General features: G+C 34.6%; 1 protein-coding gene and 1 long non-coding RNA gene across 2 annotated transcripts; one reads left to right on the forward strand and one right to left on the reverse strand.

Moving 5' to 3' along the window:
- Positions 1-3,455: 3,455 nt before the first annotated feature.
- LOC125262356 (butyrophilin subfamily 1 member A1-like) lies at positions 3,456-16,451 on the reverse strand. Its single transcript, XM_048181079.1, has 9 exons — positions 16,308-16,451; positions 15,632-15,677; positions 15,465-15,536; positions 14,909-15,262; positions 14,558-14,827; positions 10,544-10,651; positions 8,254-8,298; positions 8,037-8,063; positions 3,456-4,620 (listed from the first exon to the last, which is right to left on the reverse strand). Exons 3-9 carry the CDS (start codon positions 15,520-15,522, stop codon positions 4,085-4,087), a joined length of 1,398 nt encoding a protein of 465 aa, XP_048037036.1. The 5' UTR covers positions 15,523-15,536; positions 15,632-15,677; positions 16,308-16,451; the 3' UTR covers positions 3,456-4,084.
- Positions 16,452-16,525: 74 nt separating this feature from the next.
- On the forward strand, positions 16,526-20,445 carry LOC125262374. The gene is made up of 4 exons (XR_007183556.1): positions 16,526-16,617; positions 19,372-19,532; positions 19,871-19,953; positions 20,419-20,445. It is a non-coding gene; the product is annotated as an uncharacterized LOC125262374 (long non-coding RNA).
- Positions 20,446-23,648: the final 3,203 nt, after the last annotated feature.

The following is a 23,648-nucleotide window of genomic DNA, read 5'->3' on the forward strand; positions in this document are numbered from 1 at the left end:
ACTAATGCTTCATAGTGTGCAGTTATTATAAAGTGTTACCGAATGGGGTTGTGTTTATGCATGATATAGACTGCAAGTGTTTAATAATGAAAATAACGACGGCTCCAGTCTCCGTGAATACAGTAAGAAACAATGGTAACTTTAACCACATTTAACAGTACATTAGCAACATGCTAATGAAACATTTAGAAAGACAATTTACAAATATCACTAAAAATATCATGTTATCATGGATCATGTCAGTTATTATTGCTCCATCTGCCATTTTTCGCTATTGTTCTTGCTTGCTTACCTGCATAAAGTCTGTTTATTCAGCTGTGCACAGCTCCAGACGTTAATACTGGCTGCCCTTGTCTAATGGCTTGAACATGAGCAGGTATATGCAAATATTGGGGGCGTACACCCCGACTGTTACGTAACAGTCGGTGTTATGTTGAGATTCGCCTGTTCTTCGGAGGTCTTTTGTACAAATCAAATTTACATAAGAAGGAGGAAACAATGGAGTTTGAGACTCACTGTATGTCATTTCCATGTACTGAACTCTAATTATTTAACTATGCTGAGGTAAATTCAATTTTAAATTCTAGGGCACCTTTAAGCATCTTGGGTCATATTCACAAAACATTCTAAGGCTAAAATTAGGTCCCAACTTGCCGATTTAATGGGATAATCAAATATTTTTCATTTTCATTTTTCAATATAAAGATTTAATATGTGAAATCTGTTAAATAATTCTGACCTGGATTGATATTTGATTTACATTTGTTTGTTTATTTAGTAAGTATCCGTGTAATAAAGATAATTTACAGTGAACCAACCATTATTGCAAAATTAATACAGCTGGACAATGACCAGCTCACTGTACATTGTCCCATACATAAGTTACTTATTAAATCTCCGTCACTCTTTCTTTCACACATGAACACACACTTCAGCTCTTCAAATAATTACCTGATCTTGAAACTGTAGCTCCACTAATAATCAGGAGGGTCCAACAAATAAACTTCATCTCTTGAGGACACGTATGCTAAAAGAAAACATGTATTATCTCAGAAAACACACAAAAGGTGTGTTAACATGCATATTTATTTATTTATTTATTTATTTATTTATTTATTTTATGTTACACATACCCAGAAAATCTAGGTTAATCTATGTACCTAACCCTATTTCTCAAATCTTCTTACCTTTAAAACTGTTCTCAGGTGTGTGAATAAATAAAATTATATGAGAGATCATATACAGAGATCATTCCTGGTTTGGTTTTCCTGGTTTTGGCTTTCTCATATCTCGAAACAAATTAAGTGATAACACAGTCCCTCCCATCACACTACTTAATAACCCAGGCTTCTGAAATCAACGTATTCCAGCATTGACTGTAAGGTTTATAACTTTTATTGAGGGGTGTGATTTAACTGTAAAACCTAACAGTTATTCTAACTAAGTAACTAACTAACTAACTAACTAACCTTTTTTAGTAAACTTTACTTAATGTCCAAGAATTTGTTGAACTTACTGAAAACAGTTTAGCAATCTGTACTGTTTGCATGCTATGCTTTGTTACTCAGAAAACCCAAGATAAAATTACTTGACTGGTTTGAGTACCATTTTGTCAAGCAGATTCCTCCACTTCTGCTGTTATCTTTCTTTAGTTGCATTCTATCATTTTCTCAAAGTGATATTTTGAGATATTAAATTATCAATATAACAAACTTTTGGGAGAACGTCACATAAGTTGACTATAAATTCATGTTGATTTCCTACATTTTTTCTCACCATTTTAGTGATTAGATTAGTGTTCCCTTTGGTTGTGCACTTATATATCATAAACACCATACTATTGTGAAACATCAAACATTTAAGAGGGTTGATTCTTCTCTAGTTGAGCCATTGAGCTTTGCTCGAGTCACACACAGACATCAACATTCAACATGCAAAACACAACAATGGTAACAGTTCAATTTTTTTTTTTTTTTTTTTTTTTTTTTCATTAATAAGACCATTACAATTTTATTTGCAAGACAGCAAATAAAATTGTAAAATAAAGCCACAAACAGTAAAACAAAGCAATTACTTTATTCATGCCGCAATACACTCTGGGAGTACACTTACTCAAATCACAGATAGAATTAAGCTGACAAAACTTAAATTTAAGTAAGATCAAGCTTACTTAATTGAATTAAGGAAACTGAACAAATTTTTTTTTACGGTGTATCCTGTTTGTTGATAAGTCACTTCCTGTTTGTTGCTGCCGCACTGTTTGAGTTAGAGCTCCATTGAGTTGACTCCTAAATTCCTGTTTTTCTCTTAAAATCACATTTATAACCTATTATTTCTCCTTTTACAGCGGGTGAACACATCCCGACAGTATTCTATATAAAAAAACACTCAGATTGCCTTGATATCGCTAGTTTTATCCAACTTCCCGAACATCTGCTACTAGCTTTAGCCCATTAGCAATAGTGGCGTGGTTCTAGTGTTTGTTCTTTTATCACCTCAAATCACAGTCTGTGTTCTGCCCACTTAATTGATAGAAATGTGAGTGTAGTAGTCTATAGAAACTGTGTCTATTCCCCAAATAGTGAGGTTTAACAATAAAAATGAAGGATCTTGAAAAAATCTAATCGTGATGAAACCAAAAACTCGCAAAATTACTGAACAAAAACAATTTCTAAAGCTAGGACTACTAAACATTAGATCGTTGACACCTAAGGTGGTTATTATTAATGAAATGTTCACTGATAAGAGTCTTGATGTAATTTGTCTTACTGAAACCTGGCTTTTAAACCAAATGATTATTTCTTAATGTCTTAATGAATCTAGTCCACCTGGCTACTGTTATAAAAACAAATGCTGTCTGATTGGCTGTGGCGGTGGTGTTGTTGCAGTGGATATTCTTAACGTTACTCAGAAAACAAACAACAGATTAAATTCATTTGAAGTTCTGTGCTAAATGTTACACTCCCAGATATAAGTAAAAAGTCGCTACTATTTCTTGCTTTGGCTACCGTTTATAGACCTCCAGGACCCTTTGTTGATTTCCTAAAAGATTTTGCAGACTTTCTCTCAGACCTATTGGTCAACGTTGACGTAATTTCAAGTTTGTAATTTCAAGTTTGTATTCGTGTCGCTTTATAATATTAAGGTAAAACCACTGAACTCCCATAAACTGTTTTAAAGTTGATTTTAGTACCTTTATGGATACTGAGAGAGGAAATGTCATGAATGCAGGCCTCAGTGAGCCATCGGATTTTATAAAAAATATCTTAATTTGTGTTCCGAAGATGAACGAAGGTCTTATGGGTGTGGAACGACATGAGGGTGAGTAATAAATGACATTATTTTCATTTTTGGGTGAACTAACCCTTTAACAGTCTGATCAGCACTTCATGATGCTTTTCATTCATTATCTTGTCCAGCTCAAAACATTATTCATGAAAAAAAATTAAGCTTTATCTTGTCAAGAATTTTATTTATAAGTCTTTAAATCAAAAATGTTTTTAAGATCACAAGAAACATAAAATGACCCTGTCGGGACAAATCAGACTTAAGCACAGAGAAGTTGGTCTTTATTGACAGGTGATGGTAAATGGCAATGAAGGAAAGTAACAGATCAATATAAACAGAATAGATAGTGATGAATGGAGACTGACATTGATGATTTGCAAAGGAAGTGGAGACGTGAAGGAGAACACACACCTCAACTGAGCCGGGTGAGTATCAGGTAAGAGCAGTTAGTAGAGGATAGCAGTGGAGTATCACAAGAACTATCATTCAGGTGAGTATCACAGGTAACAATCTGAATCCACAGCCGAAGCCAGAAGAAGAGTGACTGTGAAGAGTGTGATCTTATAAAGGAGATGAAAAGGTGCTGATGATCAGTGATCATGTGACTGTGAGGAGTGTGATCTTATAGAGGAGATGATGATGTGCTGATGATCAGTGATCATGTGACTGCTAACACTGAGTGCTGGTAAACCTGTGACACACTCTTTTGTGTCCACATGTTTATTGCTATTACACTTTTTTATTGCATCTCCTTTTATTTCACCTGATCATGTAAATTAATTCACTGATCTCATTATTAATCATCACAGATGATCAGTGGTGTCGAGTTTTTATTCGACTGAAACCCCAAACAAACAAATGGATAGAGTTTCCCAGTGAAAGACTGACCAGTGAAAGAGTGGATATGAGACATGGACTCAACATCATAAAAATAGATAAGACCCTTCTCATACACCACAAACACCCCCACCCTCTGAGGCTTCACTGTCAGAGAAAGAGAGACATATGGACAATCACGAGTCCAATACTTCCCATGTCTCAGACCCACAGTCCAGTATCCATCTTCCGGACTCAGACTGATCATCCAGCCTGTTCTGTTAACAGATTCTCTGGCCACTCCTACATCCCACTTAGTCTGATCCTTCACCTGAACCTCAAAGTAAAAACTCCCTGAGGAGAATCCGTCCTTCCCAAGAACAGCAAGATATTCATCAAACTTGTCTGTTTCCTCATCCACTAAGTTCAGTTCTCTGTTTCCATCTCTCACTTGTTTCCCATCATCAGACACGTCGAGACGAGGATGAGCTGAATCAGCATCCAGAATCACATTCACTGTAGAAAATAATGAACATTCTACTTTACAGATGAATATATAATAAAATAAAGACAATTATTTATTTTTATAGGAATCATAGCAACTTTACAAGATAAGCAAAAATAAAAATAGAGAAGTTAGGAGAAATAGGAGAATCAATTTTATGCACAAAATGAGCTAATTTCAAATTTAATGCCTGCTACAGGTCTCGTACCATACCAGTATATCAAGACATTTTGTATAATTTCATGCTTCAAACTTTGTGGGAACAGTTTGGGGAAGCCCCCTTCCTGTTCCAACATGACTGTGCAGCAGTGCACAAAGCAAGGTCCATAAAGACATGGATGAGCGAGTTTGGTTTGGAAGAATTTGACTGCCCTGCACAGAGTCCTGACCTCAACCAGATAAAACACCTTTGGGATAATTAGAGTGGAGACTGTGAGCCAGGCCTTCTCCAACATCACTGCCTGAAATCACAAATGCGCTTCTAGAAGAATGGTCAAAAATTCCCACAAACACACTCCTAAACCTTGTGGAAAGCCTTCCCAGAAGAGTTGAGGCTGTTATAGCTGCAAAGGGTGGGCCAACTCCATATTGACCCTACAGATTAAGAATGGGATGTAAAGGCAGGCATCCCAAAACTTTTGGCAATATAGTGCATATCTTTCAACATTCTTTGTGCCTTCTTGCAAGATGCCCATACCATATGCACTTATGCACCCCCATACCATCAGAGATGTTGGCTTTTGAACTGAACACTGAAAACACACTGGAAGATCTCCCTCCTCTTCAGCCCAGAGGACAACGGTGTCCGTGATTTCCAACAAGAATGTCAAATTTGGACTCGTTTGACAGTAGAACGCTTTTCCACTTTGAAACAGTCCATTTTAAATGAGCCTTGGCCCACAGGACACAACGGTGCTTCTGGACCATGTTCACATATGGCTTCCTTTTTGCATGATAGAGCTTTAGTTGGCATCTGCAGATGGCACGGTGGATTGTGTTTACCACCAGTGGTTTCTGGATGTATTCCTAGGCCCATTTAGTAATGTCATTGACACAATCATGACGATGAGCGATGCAGTGTCGTCTGAGGGCCCGAAGACCACAGGCATCCAATAAAGGTCTTCGGCCTTGTCCCTTACGCAAAGAGATTTCTCCAGTTTCTCTGAATCTTTTGATGATGTTATGTGCTGTAGATGATGAGATTTGCAAAGCCTTTGCAATTTGGCGTTGAGGAACATTGTTTTTAAAGTATTCCACAATCTTTTTATGCTCTCTTTCACAGATTGGAGAGCATCTGCCCATCTTTACTTCTGAGAGACTCTGACTCTCTAAGACATCCCTTTTATAGCTAATCATGTTACAGACCTGATATCAATTAACTTAAGTTGCTAGACGTTCTCCCAGCTGAATCATCAATTTCGAAATTTCTTGATTTTTCAGCCATTTGTTGCCCCCGTGCCAACTTTTTTGAGACCTGTAGCAGGCATCAAATTTGAAATGAGCTCATTTAGTGGATAAAAGTGTAATATTTCTCAGTTTAAACATTTGTTATGTTATCTATGTTCTGTTGTTAATAAAATATTGACTCATGTGATTTGAAAGTCTTTTAGTTTTTATTTTATTCAAATTTTAAAAAACATCCCAACATTTCCGGAATTCGGGTTGTGTTTTTCCTGCTTCACTTCAGATTGTTTTCTTTTGTTGTTCATCATTTGATCACCTTGTGTTGATTTTTGTTGTCTTGCTTTTTTAGTTAAAGAGTTACAAGTTTAAATGCTTATAGTTTTCTCTTATGGCACGTACTGTATAAACATTTGATCATTTAGGGTTAGTTCAAAATGTTTCCCATATTAATATAAAATCCCATATTTTACTATCCAGGATCAGGTAATCCATCTTACTTTTGTACTGGTTTTTCAAAGCAAGTCAAGTCAAGTCAAGTCAAATTTATTTATATAGCGCTTTTACAATTGGTAATTGTTTCAAAGCAGCTTTACATATTAGAAGCACAGAAAAAAGGGAAGTGGTTAAAAATAAGCTGTACAAACAAGCGTGGTAATATGTAACATATACAAGATGGTGCTACATTAAGCCAATGTCGGCTGACTCCCAGGGGTGGAAAAAACCCCCTAGGAGAAAAACCCAGCGTGTTAACACTGGGAAAAAAGTCCTAGGAGGGAAAAAACCCCTTGGAAGATATATATAATATATGTAAATGGATATGGAGATCAAAATCTGAATTATACATTTTTATTATAGAGATTAAAAATAGATTATATATAAATATATGTAAGCGGAAATTGGATTGGATTGGATCAAAGCAAAATTGGATTGGATCACCCTGATACAGAGACACACTTTTTCAGATTACCAAATCTGGATTACTAGTGCTCTACGGAGCCCCTAAAGGGACATGGTGATAGAAAGAGCATGAGATGTGGAAGAAAAAAACAACATTTCAATGCTTTTGCGTTCCATGTAGCGCTCACCCGAGAAACTTTGCGGATGGTGTTGGGTTTAGTTTCATGTTTTACTTTTGATGTTAATGCTTCATGTTTCATTGTTATGTTTCCTGGTTTGCCGTGTGCTCCCATGTCACTTTGTTAGTGTAACCACTGTTGGTAAGCTCCATGTTCTTGTTTTGCCAAGCCATGCCAAGCCAAGTGAAGTCTGTTTTATCTTTGATCATGTTTGGGAAGTAACTAAAACTGCACATGGGTTCTTCTGCAACTTTCCTCAGTGGATCTCTATCACACAAAGAACTTTTGACTGGTTCATCTCTTATGATTGTGCCAATGTAGTTTACAAACAGTGATAAAAAACCAACTTTGGATCAAATATAATTTCTAATTTCTTCTAATTTCTTACTTTAACAGTTAAACTAATTAAGAGCAAAATAAAGAATGTGTATGTATATTTAAATTACATGAAAAAAAATGTTGTATTTTTGACCAGTTTTAAAGTTTTATTACATTTTGTTCCTGAAATCCACCCTTCTGATGGGATCAGTATAATCCAGATTTTTTGGATCAAAAGTATCCAAATCTTCCTCAAAATTTTTAAACAACTGATGATTTAAAAAAAACTGATGACTATCCAGATCAAAACTAAGATTATATTTTTTAATCTAATCTGATTTCAGAATCCTTTTTTCCTTTCCTGATAACCTCAATCCATTTTCAAGATTTGATCCAATCTGATATCCGAAATCCGATCAGATTTTTTGAACAACTGGCCCTTAGTATTTGAATCATTTGATTGCATTTATGCAGCACATTATACCAAGCTCTCTCTCTCAAAAAACAAAAACAACAACAATAACAACAACAACAAAAACAAATAAATAAATGTTTGATATGATGATGAATTTGGAAAATTTAAATTGTTTAAATAATTATGTCATGAAGCATAAACAGTTTTTACTCACCCCTGTGTGTTCTTAAATGTGTGACAGCTGAAAACAGAAAGTATGAAGTTAAAAAGGTTCCATAACAAAATTCAACTTTAGATCTGTAATGAGATCATTCATTTTAATTGAGACTTTACACAGATTATATATCTTGTAATCAAATAATGTATACATATACATGCAAAATAATTCAAAAGTAATTGTTATTTTAATAAAGCCATAAAAACAAATTCACCTTGTTTTATAATGATCCTCTGATTTTGTAAAAGTTGATCACGTTCTAAAGAAAATTCAGAAAAAGAGAAAATAACATTGAAATTACATCACTTTTATAACTCTGACAAACAACAAATTATGATAATTTAGTTATACACTATAAAAAATAATATGTGTAAAAGAAAAGGTGAACTGCATAGCAGCACAGGGTGCCAAACGTTTACCATTAATGGAAAAAAACAGTCTAAAAACATCAACTGAAGTGACATGTTTAGACTGCAACAGGAAAAGGCAAGCTGACCATACATCTTGAGACAAAATAATTGCAGTGACATATTTTAAGATCTGTCAGCACAAGTTACTTTCAGTTAAAACAACTCAAACACACATTTTAGTCTAGGACAAGTTTAAGCCTGTGAAACCAGGCCTGAATCTCTCAAAATCTCAGCAGAGGAGGATTAAACAACACCACAAACAGCTTTACCAGCTTCACTTATTACTAACCTGGGCTGTGTTTCCAAAAAGCATCATAGCTATGGAGCTACGATCAACTTTGGCTTACAATGCTTTTGGGAAACGCTACTCAGATTGACTTTATTTTCTTATTGTTTTGTTTGACGTTACCCTGATGGAGATCAGTGTTTGAAAACGTGATCGATGATATTGGCTAAAAATGAATGGTCAAAATCATTATCTAATGGTCTGATTCATTGATCTCAATCAGAGTCAACTATATAATCATAAAGGTATTGTTTTATATCTTTGATTATGGTATCCCTGTGATTCTACACAGAAATGTGAGACAGTTTATATCATTCAGAGTCACACAGACATCAAGAATCTGCATTTGAATCACAACAATGGTGACGATCAAAAGCTTCATGCTGCAATGCATGCTGGGTATTAGTACAAAAATCGTCCATGACTCACCAGCATGCATTGCAGCATGAATAAATTGCAGCTGAATTTTCTTTAATACTTGCTATTTGTTTTTATTTTTGCTGTTGTTTTGTGTTGACTTTTATTGATGTGTTTTATGATGTTCAGAGTTGATCCATTTATTATTTTTTTAAATTGTCACCACTGTTGAGATTCTTGATGTCTGTGTGTGTCTAAATAATGCTGTAGATCAATCCTTTTTTGTAAATGATGAGTTTAAAAATCCTTTATTGTGTCAAAGTGGTGTTAATGTAAAATTAAGGTGTTAGATAACACGCTTCTGGTAAGAGATTACACACTGTAATAGTTCAGTGAACCAAGCATTATCTTATGATTATGTCATAATCAAAACATAACCAGCAAAACCTGATCAAATTTTCTCTTGATTTTTTTTTTGCCATAACAAATAAGTCTTAAAAACACAGTTATGGCCAGCAAAGAAAATATTGTTAAAAATGTAAGGGTCAAGACTAAAACAAACTCTGATCACCATCATGGTAACAAAATGAAACAATAAAGTCAATCTGGTTTGTAATATGCTGTAAGATGCTGTTTGTGGAGTTGTTTAATCCTCCTCTGCTGAGATCTTAAGAGATTTAATTGATTTGGTTGATTTCATCTAAGGCTGTGACTGAAGTCAGTTGTTTCTTACTTCAGTGATTCTGCTTGTTATCATCAGATGTCTTTAATAATGCTCAATCATTACTCAGTTATATTATCTATATTCGTGGATTCAACTTCATGACATGTACCTTTATTTAAGGAACAAGGCCTGTTTTTTCAGTAGTTTAAATATTTCTATTTTTATAATTATATAATTATATATTTTTTAAAATAAAACAGTCTTGATATAAATACTGAATTAAATGTTTAAAAAGACAAATTCCCCATGTTGTATTTTCTTCTCATTCTTTAGTTGTTTGTGTGCTATAGAAAATTCAGAATAAAGACAAGAGAAAATGGTGTTAAATATGACTATATACAATGATGCCAACTGTTCCTTAGCGCCATCTGGTGGTGATTTCACAACTTATTGTTGCCATTATTTTGTAATTTTACATACATTTGTATGTAATTTAAGAAAACAGAAAAATACTGTATAAATAATACTGTAAATTTTTAGTATAAAAAAGTGAGAATTAATGTTATTTGTCAAAAATAACACCCAACTTTGTTAATTTTACAGATATTGTTTGTAATTTTGATTGATTGATATTAAATACACACAATTATTTTAGATGTGATAGAAAAGACGTTGTTCAATACTTTCAGTTAAATAATATTGAAAAATGACTAAAAAATTAGCAAAACGTGCAAAAAACAAATACATACATTAAAAATACAAATGTACAAATATACAAGAACTTTACCTCTGTTTTTATAAGCAAATGCAGCGATCAGTAATCCAGTAATCACAAAGAGCACCGCAGCAACTGAACTCATGATGACTGATGTCCTCCAAGAAATAAACATATTATCTGCAAAACAAAGTAAAAGCACATTAAGTTTGGATTACACCAATAAGGGTTAAGTTTGAATCAAGATTAAATCAAGTTTATCTAATTCTGTTGAACCAAACTTTAAACCTTAAAAAAACAACAACACAAATTTCCACTTGTGAATAAACTTAATGAGTAACAGGGATGCAAACACATGGAGGTAAAAAAAAAGGGGGCTTAAGATGTGAGACATCCCATATAGAGAGGCATACCTAAAGAGGTTTGCAAAATGCCACATCTTTAATATAAGAAAACATTTCAGAATCCTGGATTATAATGCATCATGATTATCCCAAAGCCTTGTTAATGAACATAATCACTTCATCATAATCTTTAAGACTGTAGATTTCAATAATTGAAACAGTGATAAGTTAGATGCCAAATATATTATATATTCTTTTAAGCATAATTTAAGATTTTGGATAATCTAGATTTAAAATAAAAAAAATACAGATCCCAGTTCTCCCATGATCTGAAACATTAGACAACTAAACAAAATAACGTAATTTACTTGAGGTTCTGATTTAATGTTATGCTCTATTTAATGTTAAAATGAGTCTATTTATAAATATCTAAAATGTTTCTTAAAAAATATTTATTTTAAATGAATTCATTGTGTAAAAAAAAATTGTTTGAAATTAATAAATGAAGACTTGTTTTTGAATGAATCTCTATCAAATACATTTTAAAAGTCACTGGTCACCACCTACTGGCATAACAATGTAATACAATCTTTATTTGAAGAATAACATTAGTTTCTAAGGTCATTTACTCATTTTGATCGCTGCTGGAAAATCAGTGTTTATATCTGGCCAGGGTCTGTCGTCTAAAACTTGGCAGATGTGCATCAATGTTGCGAGGTGGGTCTTTCCTTTTTAAACTGGGGTTGTCACAGTCACAAGCTGGTGTGCCCAGGACAACCACCAGAGTTCAAACTAAGGGAACATAATTTTTGAAACATAACCGGCCAAATTGCTTAGTGATTTGACATTGTTACCCTCCACAGTTGATTTTTACCCACATTTTGTTTATTTCGAACCCTGTCATTATGAAATTGCATGTGGTTATCACAATAAGGTATAGTAGAGCTCAGCAAAAGTTGTATTCGTCGGCTTATTAACAGTCCCACGTAGACTTGTGCCGATATTCGGTAATGCGATATATCGCGATAATGAATATGCACGATATTGTTATCGTGGGCATTTCAAAATACCATAAATAATAATTTATTACCAATTATTAAAATTTTTATAATGCATTTAAGAATACTTTCCCCATCAACCGTATAAAATGTAGGCTACCACTGTATTCTGCGTCAAAGGGACACTCGCTCAGATGTAAACAAGCCCAATGTGCATGAGAAGCACATGGCGAAACGAGTGAAGGAGACGCGCTGAATGAAAGTGCGCGTCCACTCTCTGACAGCAGAGGGCGCTGATGGAACAGCAGAGTGCAACGGTTACCCCGGAAACCCCATAAACAAAGCAACTGCGCTAGTGAAGTTTTTAAAATGCCTCAAACATATTTTAATCTGGACTACAACATGCCCTAATGATTAGAAATGTTCTGATTATTTGTTATTGTTAAGTAAAACTCTGAGACATACGTCTTCATTAGTTAACATGTTAATTCATTATTACCAAACTGACAATGAAAAATACAATAAAGCATTAATTATTCTTAGTTAATGTTAATTTCTTAGTTACTGTTTAAAACATTACTATAATAAAAATAACTTATTTAATGGGCCTGAAATGATCAGTCGTTTCTTAACTAGCATTAACAAAAAATAATACTTTCTATAACAAATGTAGCTGTTGCTCAATCTTAGTTAATGCATTAAATAATGAGACTTTATTGTAAAGTGTTACCTGTTGTTCTTTATAGCCTAATTCTTTTGCACTTTAATCTGTTTGAAAATTTTACTTTATATATTTTTTGTGTATTGTATTATTGTATTTAAACATTCAGAGTTTTTTTGTTATTACAAAAAGAGTTCTTAAACCTGTTATACTATGACAACACTGTTTTTGCAACTTATTTCAATATCGTGATAATACCGTATACCGTGATAAAAGCTTCAGCAATTAATCGCAACATGAAAATTTGATACCGTCACATGCCTAGTCCCACGCTTTACGTATCGAAACTTAATTAAAAGCGCAATATGTAAGATTTTTGCAGTAAAATATCCAAAAACTACTAGGCCAGTGTTATATATTTTGTTTAGTTGAGTACTTACAATATCCCAGATGTTTCCAATTATTTGTAAATCATGAGAAAATATTGATTTTAACCAAGGAAACAGGAGGTGTCCGGGAGTCGTCTGTCAATGGCATCATATCAGCATTACCCTCGGTTTCTGGTTTTATTTTGTAGAAATTTTTTTTGATTCTTTTCCACTGGCTGTAAGGTGAAGATGACATCTTCCAAGATTCCCCACTCAAACTTGGCGTCATCAAGCTATGCCTTTGTTTTTAATAGGCGACCTCTAGTGGCAAAAATCGACATATTGTAGCTTTAAAAGGCTTTTCAGGGGTCTGAGCGCAGTTTGTGTGATTTTTGGCTCATATGTGACAATCCAAACAATCTCAGACCCCTAAAAAAATAAACTGAACCAAGACCATCTCGGGAGGTGGTCTGAGTACAGTTCAATTTCATCAAACGGTATGGTTCACTAAAAACACGCAATCTGAATATAAACCACTCCAGGCTCACTTAATTTTTCTGTTTGTGAAATCCCATGTAGTTTGGACATCAGAGGTTTATGGTGATTTTAACTGCTTCCAAACTGTAAGAGAGACACGCCTGCGTGCATTGCCAGTTTAATTTCCTTTATATACGGTTTTATAAACGCACACACTTGGCACATGCACAGAAAACCCGCTGTCGAAAACACAAAAGTGTCAAAACACTCTAGGTTTACATAAACAGACTTTGTCTTAAGTTGTCTTAAGTGAATGTATTGTGTATGTTTATCAGTATATTGGATCCATGCATTACTGTAGTTCTTAAAGAGACAGCCTAATAAAACAGTCAGTAGAACCAGTATATGTTTTTATTCATAAAGTGAAGAATATGCAGTTTCTCTTACTTAATAAGCGCTACTATAGGTGTACCCATTGTACATGGAAAATTTAAAGCAGTTTATTTCATTTGCATCTTTCTTTTATTGTATTTGTCCCTTTCCTTGTCTATGCTGATGTTATGTATACTATGTGGAAATATTTGCAGAATGCTACCCAAATGCATACGCAAAGAAAGAAAGCATGGATTAAGTTATCGTAGTAGTGTTGTCGCGTCATGTTGTGGAGAAGCTGTGTTTCTATGTGAAAGCAAAAGCACTTTATTTAGTCTTCCGAAAGTTGACGCAATTAGGAATCAGTGGAACAGTACAAGAAAAATGTGTGCTTTAGAGAGGACAGTTTCCTAAACCTGGGAGAGTACCAGCTGTGAGGAAAAGCTATTTCTAAAAAAACGGGCAATTAAAACAGCACATACAACCTTATTCATTTGAAATTTATTCATTTGAAGTCATTCTAAATGTTCCTAGAATGATGTTCTTAAGAACGTTTTCTCCCAACACCATTTAAAAAAAACTTCCACAAACAATGTATTAATAAAGTTTTTGTGCTAACCTTTTGAGAACATTATTGAATACCAGATAACATTGAACAGACATTCTATTAACGTTACTGGAAGAACTTTTGTTCATAACTTTGAGAGAACCTTACCAGAACATTAGAAGTTATGAGGATGTTTCCTGTTAGCAGGGATATTGTTTTTAGCTTTACATAATAAGCTCATAATCATTATTTCTTTTTGCATCAAAAATATCATAAGAAAATGACAAACAAGTACAATAACAGACATGTCCGTACTTACTTGAGGTGTCAATCAGTGTCTCCAGCATGTGATGCTTCACTTTGACTCTGCAGTGAATCTTGCCGCTGTGATACACAATGATGGTGTGTTTCACACTGAATCTGTCTGTGTTTCTGTGTGTCTCTGTAGTTTCTGAACTCAAACTGACTCCTTCACTGTCCAGCCACTCAAGATGAGGTTCAGGATACCAACCTTCAGATTCACACTGTAGATGAAGCCCTCCTGAACGATCAAACCCATCTACAGTGATCACTGGAGGACGTCCTACAGCTACAGGAAAAAAAATTCTGTTGTTATTTTGGCTTTTTTGAGTTAGTTTGTTTCATGACAAGAGTATGCTAGTTTCCTCACCTTCAACTCTGACATCAACAGTGGCATCATCAGACCAGGATTTGGACTGAATAAAACACTTATAACGTCCTTCATCAGAGACTCGGACTGCTGAGAGTTTGAGTGATGCGTTTCCTCTCTGTAGTTCTTGATGATTCAGTTTTGTTCTCCCTCTGTAAGACTGAATCTGATCTGTGTTTCTGTCTTCATGATCCTCATAGAGATGCACTAGTTGTGAGTCTTTCCGATCAGATCTAGACCACTCCACTCTCATGTCCACAACACTGATGTTGGGTTTGACTGAACAGGGCAGAATCACATCTTCACCAGCTACAGCAAGAACAGGATCTGCAGGTCCCACTACTTCATATTGCTCTGTTGCAAGAGAAAGAGAGCAGGTCTGAACTACACATCCTAAAGGTTTTTACCCTACCTCTATGAGTTCTTGTATTCTATGTTAAAGGTACAATAAAAAAAAAATAATAAAAAAAAAGGTTTTTACCCTAATGTTGTTCCAAATAAACAGTACTGTGAAAAAGTATAAATATAAAGTATTATTCAATGATGAATAAATTACCTGATCTTGAATCTTTAATTCCACTAACAAACACGAGAGTCAAACAAAGTAACTTCATCTCTGAGACAGATGCTAAGAAGAAAATATGAAGAAGAAAAATGTAAATGAGAAAACATTATAGAAAAGTATGTCAGCATACATGCTTTTTGCCTTAGAATAATACTTACATTTAAGTTTCTGTCCAAAAGTGAGATGCAAATGTACAATCACTTTCTGTTGACAAAAAACTGGTTAAACTGGGTCAAGACAAAGCAGGAAACAAATACACAATATGTATCTGCATGTAGTATATTCTTGTGCCATGAGCAGAGTTTTATAATCACTGAGGTTCAAAAAACTGAGCTAGCTGGTGAGCTAAATACATTTGTAGGCCAAAAATTAGATAACAATAGCTTTAAAACCAGTACATTCAATAGTGTAAATATACATGTAAATGAATAAATAAATACATTTATATAAATAAATCTTGGTATGATATCTCTAAAGGACACAGATACTAAAAAGAAAAAAAAGAAAAGATTCATTATAATAAGCAGACAACTCACACAGAATGGTGTGTTATCATATGTGTTTTGCCTCTGAATATTTCATATTTACACTGATGGGCCAAATACAATAAACAATCTACAATCAACTGGATAAATTAGTCCAAATCAGAAAACAAATATGTGTACCTACACACAGCATTATTTGGATCCTTTTTTTAATTATTATATTTATATAGATTATCATCACTTGTAGTTCTACCTAACCGATCAACCGCATCTGATCTCAAGTCTCACATTTAGGCTAGTCACAGTTGTTCAGGTGCTAAATATGTTTTTCTGTTGGTTCATGACTTACCTTAAACTGAACATTGCTGTGTTCACAAGAGTGTCTGAATAAATTATCGATATTTTATAAATTATATGATATTAACAAAATGTTGATAGTAAAGTTTCGTAAAGTTTGAAAAAAGAACAATCCTGCCTCAGTTTCACTTTCACTTGTCCCTGATGACCTAGTCAGCCATGGGTGGAGCTAAGTCTCCTCAGGTGCACTGAATTATTATTTAGCTGTTGTTTGGTGTGTGTGAAGCAGGCAGCTGAACCTGACATTCCTTGTCCTTCTCCTCAAAGAGAGCCTCTATTAGAGTTGATGTGTTTCTGACTATGTAAGTTTATTTATTTTGGTATTTAATGTTATTTCTTGAAGCTATGTATGTTTGAGTTCTATGTGATTTAATTCATATGCATTAGTGCTCATTTGATTGTTAAACTGTTTTGTTGTGCTAATTGGATTATATGATTTGTTTGAGTTATATTGTTACTGTATCTAAGACTTGTTTGTTCTTTATTGTTTTGGTTTTTAGACACCATATAACTCTGTCTGAAACTTATGTTGCCATGGCTCAATTCCTATGCCTCCAAATGTCAAATAAAGATCATGGACTGAGTACTAGATCCACTGTGTTTTAATGGACACACCATCCTGGTAGCACATTCCTGAACCAACCAATTCCAAACTTTACAGGAAGTCCAAACCTTCTTCCACAGTATGTTTTGCACTAAATTATTCCATATTGAAATGACATGAGGAGTGGAAACCCAATCATTAAGAAAAAGTGAACGGATATCTCTATTACTTTTTAGTGTTGACTTAAAGCATATATACGTGTCAGCCGGGTCTGGGAGAGGCATTTCAGAACTTGTCAAAACACTATTACAGCTTCTAAATAACATAATGACACCATTAGGGATAGCACCAAATACAATGGCAAACTGTTTTGGAGTAACAGGAATATTATAATGAGAAAGAAACTCTTGGTATGTAAATAGGAAACCATCCTGATTAAATAGTTGACTAACCCGGTTAAAATAGAACTCCGAGCCTCCTGTACCCATTCTGTGACGTCAAACAACTTCCCTGTACAAAGGATCATGGGGGGCCCGAAGTGTCCATCAGTTGTACCCTTCGAAATCCTTTATTCCGAAGGGCCCTCTGAAGTGACCAGTTTTGAGCACTTCGGTTTGGAACGACCCTTCAATATGGCGGCCATGATTGTTTTCACTCCGAAGTGCCCTTCAGAGGGCGATATATCCCGTTTGGAACGCACCGTAAAATTGACTACTGCAACTAATTTAGGCCATGTCCCAAATGGCACCCTAAACACCCAAGGCCTTCCTACGAGCAAAGAATACATTAACAAGAAGCAACACTTAATAGAACGTTCCATTGAATCACCGGCGCCCAGCAGCAGCCCTGCGTTTCCGCCATTCTTTGGTGAAAGCGAGTGTCACTAGTTTCGATGGCAATATCAGCTGCTTTGTTTTAAAAAAAAAAAAACATACATACGTACATTAAAGCTGAAATCCAACATGAATGATGACAATACAGAATAAAATACTATCACTAGTGATCATCAAATCCTTTTAACAGTTTATTTTACACACTTTGTGTTTAAGTCTTACACAAAAACATTGCTCTCTAGAAACCCAGTCAGTTTGGGTTAAAATTCTTTAAAAGGCTCATAAACACTGCATTATTACCAACATATGAAATTAAATTAAGGAAACGCATCAGAAAAATGGGGAATGAATGTTGGATAATAAATATATGAATATAACAGCTTGATTTTGCAGTGTTGTCTAATGTCCGTTAAAGCAAAAGTGTTCAAAAGTGGGAATTATGGGATAACGGACACAGCAATGCATCATGTATATGCACAGCAATGCATCATATAAGATTAGTTTGTAGCATGATCCATTAAAACGTATATTGTTCGCTGCAAACATGATGATCTTAAATCTATTAATTATTAGGCCTAATTTACTATTAATAAATGTGTAAAGTTGCATTAAAATGGAAATACTCAATAAAGAGCCATACAATTTACTGGTGACTTAATTTAATTTAAAAAAAAAAAAACTGTTCTATTGCTCTTCTGATTTGGCAGTGAAATTCGCCGATTTTGGGTGTGTGATGTGAAGGATTCTATTTTCAGCGCATAATGGCCGCCGCGCTACCGGAGCGCCATCTAGTGGCTGTTATCCAAAAAGTATCAAAAAGTGTCGCCTCTTGGGTTCGGCTCAAGTGATCGTGCCGGTGTCGTGCCGAAAATTGATCGTCTGCCGAAAACTGATTGCCGTCCACAGGTTTTGCATTAACTTTTAAATTATTACTCGAGTTCATTTTTGAAATATAATCATTTACACAGTTAATATCATAACTTGTTTTCATGACAATATATTAAAAAATAATACTTTACTAAGAGGAGAAGTAAATAGTGAATGTATAAGCTAATATATTGCATACACTGTAAAAAAAAATCCTAATTTTACAGAAAATAACAGATTTTTTTTTACAGTGATTTTCTTTTATTTTAAGTATTATAACAATACCAGAGGAGCTTGATTTTTTTTTTTTTTTTTTTTTTTTTTCACAGATTATCTGTCTCATATTCTACTGTCAGGACATAATGACAGATTTAACAAATATGTAAAAAATACATTTTTACAAAAGTTACCTACTGCAGCTTTAACAGAGTTTTTCATTCATCGATTCACTGAAGGCTGATTTCCGAAACGTTTGATTGTAATTTGCATTGATGTACGCAAAATTGATGCCCCCCACCCCACCCCACCCCACCCCATGATGAAATATTACACCAGTGGAAGAATCATTTTAATCAAATAAACACAGGCTTTCTGGTTTAAAATGTATTTCGCTCATTGACCAAATGAACAAGATCTATTGCTCAGTTGGACATGTTCAGTAATGTTATCAGTCTCAGTGAATAATCTCCATATTTATCTACGGATGCGAATGTAAAGACTATCGAGAACAGACAATGACAATTATCAAATCAATTTCGGTCAGTAAAACACCAGTGCTTTTTAATTCTGATGAGTCTCTTTCTCTTCAACAGTTGATACTGATGGCAGACAGCAGCTGTATCACAGCACACCTGTCAGACTGTGGAGCTCCAGCTGTTCAGTGTGTCTCATCGCTCCTACAGCACACAACAGGCCAAGAGCGCAGAGGAGGAGACGCTCCACAGCATCATCACCGACACCGAGAACGTTCAAGGTGAAATCAAGCAGAAAATCAAAAATTTCTGAAGGATCATGTGACACTGAAGACTGCAGTAATGATGCTGAAAATTCAGCTTTGGTCACAGGAATAAATTATATTTTAAAATGTGTCAAAATAGTTTTTTTTTTTTTTTTTTTAAATAGTATAATATTTCACAATATTAGCCTGTTTTTTTTTTTTTTTTTTTTTTATCAAATATATGCAGACTTGGTAAGCAGAGGAGACTTCTTTTTAAAAAAATCTTATCGACCCGCAAACCTTTGAATGATGAAGATTTAGAGTGTATGTAAATTGTAAGGATGTTGAAACTCTTGTTTCTCTGTTCAAATAAGGATCCTACTCCAAACACGAGTTCCAAGCGGAGACGAAGAAACTTCTGGATATTGTGGCCAGATCGCTGTATTCTGAGAAAGAGGTGATGAATTAACAAAAAACAGGTGTAATGCTGTCATGTTTGAGCAGTTCTTTTGAAGCATTCAAGACTTTCTGATGCTAGAGGACTGAATAATAAAATGTCCAGACTGATTATTTGATTTTTATCCAATTTGTCATCATTAAAGTTGTTTTATTTATCTGCAATATATTGGCTGTTCATCACCATATAGGTTTATTTTACCAAATAATAATCAAGTAATTAAATATTTAATCAGCTTGATATGGCTAAATATTTTTTGTCATTGTTGGAGTACAAAATAAATAGTAATAAATATGCCATTCAATTTCAAGGATTGGAACCTGATATATAACTAGAAAACCACCCCAGAAATATCTATAAATGTTTTTGAAGTAATAATAGTATATCATAAATGGATGGAAACGTAATGGAAATTGCATTGATCAGAGTGGGCTGAAGTCCATCTAACGGTCAGTGATTGTGTAGGTGTTCATCAGAGAGCTGATCTCAAACTGATATTTGACACTAGTGCTGCCCATTTAATCTCTAAAAGATCGCAATCTCGATTCAGACACCATGAGCTCTCATTCCTCAATGACAGCGATTCGGCTTGAAGTACGATCACAGCGAACATGTCGCTGACTCAGATAAAGCACTTATTGTGTGCATGTATGAAACGGCTTCACAATCAGTGTTTTCAACCACACAGTACCATCATTTCTGTGCAAATATTCAAATTACCACAGAAATACTGGGATAAAAGTTTATAGTTCAGATATAAACACTGATGTCTACAGTAGTGAAAAATAGAACAAACCACCTTTTGAATCTTGACGCTTCAAATAAATTTTGTAACAATTACATTGTTAATCCAGCAGGTGGCGACAAGTGACGGTTAAAAAAATGTATTTGTCATTGAATCATTCATTCAAGAGATTTGTTCAAAAATGCTGATTCATCCAGTAATGAAAAATGTGAAGTCTTTGAAACAAACAGAGATCGTGATTGTGATTGCATGTCATGTGTGGGCCTCTGTAGAACCATTCAAACTGATTTGTCTAAAATAACTCATTCAAATGATTTAAAGTCCAACGTAGTCAAATATTTTATCCCTTACAACTCATCTTTGATCACCAAAATGATGTTTAAAAAAAATTCAAGTGAAAAAAATTTCTTCATGCCTTAAAATAGCTTGTAAACCCTTGTCTCATTTAAGTCAGCTGTCATTTTACTTTGGCGCGAGCCCCTTTGCGCTCGCACACTTGGCACAGTGCTTGCGACGGTTCTGTCATTTAATATGAATTAATATGATTAGCCTTTTGTCTGACTATGTTATCAAACAGCTAATAATGTGTTGTTAATGTTACACAAACCATGTTTCTGTTCTTCATCTGAGAGTCAGACAGCTGCCTTCTAACAATCAGTATCCTTACAAACGCTTTGAACAACTCAGAACGTCAGTGGAGAAAGGCATTTAGTTCATCATAACATCGTAATAGACTCGCTATATTGATAAATCTACACAATTTTTCATATCAACAGAAAATATACCAGGATAACCTGGCTTCTCTTGAGACTTTCCTGCTTCAGAGCCAGAAATTGTATATAATGGGGAGATAAGAGGGTCTGTATCTCTTACCATTGGAGAAAGCGTAACAGCTAACTTAATCATGTGTGGCACCTCTCAGCATATCGTGTAATGGCAGTGACGTCAGTCACAACATTCCTAGTCTGCCTTCTCTTAAAAAATAAAAAATAAAATAATCAAGCTAAAATCTACACATAGTTCCCAACGAAAGTATTGTTTAGTGTAAAACATTCTGAAGATTGGCAAACAGGCCGTCCATTAATTAAATGATTAGCTATTTCCCCACAAAAGGTGTTTAATCAGCATAGTGAAGTCTCTCATCCATTCAAAAAAACAGCCTCTGGTCTCCTTCCCTGCGTACCGCGGGGGGCGGAGCATTAGCTTTAGCTGTTACGCTTTTTTGGCTAAAGGTTGCAGACTTGCCTTCCAGTGGCTTTGTCAGAGCGCTCATAGTTAATGATATGCTAAAGCCTGCCGGCACGTTGTTCTGATTGGTTACAAGGTAGTCTGTGACGTCACAAACACCACTGATTTCAAACCACGGGTTTTAGACTGTCTTTGGTTTACTGCAGTTTCAAACATAAAATACTCAGCAATGGTGTTGATTTATGAATGTGAACATGGCTTAAAGCATATTGAAAACACTACATAGACATATAAACAACATCAAAAACTTGATTCTCACCACAGGGGGTCTTTAAACACTTTTTAAATAAACTACAGCAATTAATATTTTGCCAGAACCTTTTGTAAATTATGTTATTTTGTTTGGTTGTCTTTTCAAAATTATAGGAGAATCATGATTTTTGTTCAAAAAAACAAAAAATCAAAAACAAATTGTGATTCTCAGTTTATCCAGAATCATGCAGCTCTACATGACACTTTTTAGTCATACAAACGAACAATTAATGCAACATGAGCAGATCTAAATGTAATGTCACAATTAAAACTTTTAACTCATTTTCACATTACACTTTAATCACAACAGTCATATTGGATTTAGTTTATTTGTGCTGGGGCGTTTTTTGCCTCTGTGTCTTGAATTTGGCATTTTTGCCCCAAGACCCCATTAATTTCTGACCCTAATCTGCACTGATCTCATACATGGCCTCTCTGCAGTCCATCTGAAGGAAATCAGTTGTAGCAGCGGAGCACTTTAATCCCTGAGTAGAAGGTGTTGATCAACATGTTTATGCTCTGGTTTGTAGGACACTGTTGGGATAAACAAAGAGGAGCAAACTCCAAAGTCTGCTATACAGAATCTATAGGCTAACTAATGTAAGTAAAAAACATCCTCAAACAATTATTGACAAAACATAAACAGTCAGAAATACAATAAAAACAAGAGGAAAATACAAACAATAGGACAAACGCAATACAAATAAAATATGACTGTGACGTTACATGATTTGACTGATTTGGTCGTTATGTTTGTGGAGAAAAGCGCACTGTTTCAAAGGAAAGGAATGTGATGCGGCACAGTCGTCTTGATCATCGTGTTTCATAATCATTGGAAGCCAAAAACTAATACTAGATTCATCACACAGCCATACTTTTATCAGCATCATCAATCAGAAAGAAACTGGAGATCTCGTCCAGCTTTTGTCATATTTGTGGGTATTAGACCATCTTTAGGCATCTTGAGGTTGAGACAAGCTGAAGTATGTACATAATTAGAAAAATTGCACATGCATTTAAAAATCATATTTATTTACATATTTTAATATGACAATTAACCTGTTACATCATTTAACAACTGTCTGATGAAGAGCCATACGGCTCGAAACGTCACATGTTTGTGAGAACATGAAATAAAAAGTCTTTTATACTTTTGGAGCTGGGGAGTGCCAACTTTTCATTTTATTTTTATTTTTTATTATTTATTAACTGAAATGTGGATTTAAAGGGTTAGTTCACCCAAAAATGAAAATTCTGTCATTTATTACTCACCCTCATGCCGTTCCACACCCGTAAGACCTTCGTTAAAACATATTTAAATCAGTTCATGCTCCGAGTCCGAAGCTTCCTGAAGCAGTGTTTTGAAATCGGCCATCACTAAATAATTCGTTGTTGTTGTTTTTTTTTAGTACCTTTAATGGGTCTTGAGAGAGGAAATGTCATTGCTGGC

The sequence above is a fragment of the Megalobrama amblycephala genome, linkage group LG1, assembly GCF_018812025.1.
Source record: "Megalobrama amblycephala isolate DHTTF-2021 linkage group LG1, ASM1881202v1, whole genome shotgun sequence".
Lineage (NCBI taxonomy): Eukaryota > Metazoa > Chordata > Actinopteri > Cypriniformes > Xenocyprididae > Megalobrama > Megalobrama amblycephala.

Bases quoted from the DNA above. Each gene is read 5' to 3' on its own strand.
- LOC125262356 (XM_048181079.1), bottom strand. From the start codon at position 15,522: ATGAAGTTACTTTGTTTGACTCTCGTGTTTGTTAGTGGAATTAAAGAT. The intron at 14,828-14,908 runs GTGAGGAAACTA...TTTTTCCTGTAG, and splicing joins TGTTGATGTCAGAGTTGAAG to CTGTAGGACGTCCTCCAGTG. The intron at 10,652-14,557 runs GTAAGTACGGAC...TTTGTTTTGCAG, and splicing joins GACACTGATTGACACCTCAA to ATAATATGTTTATTTCTTGG.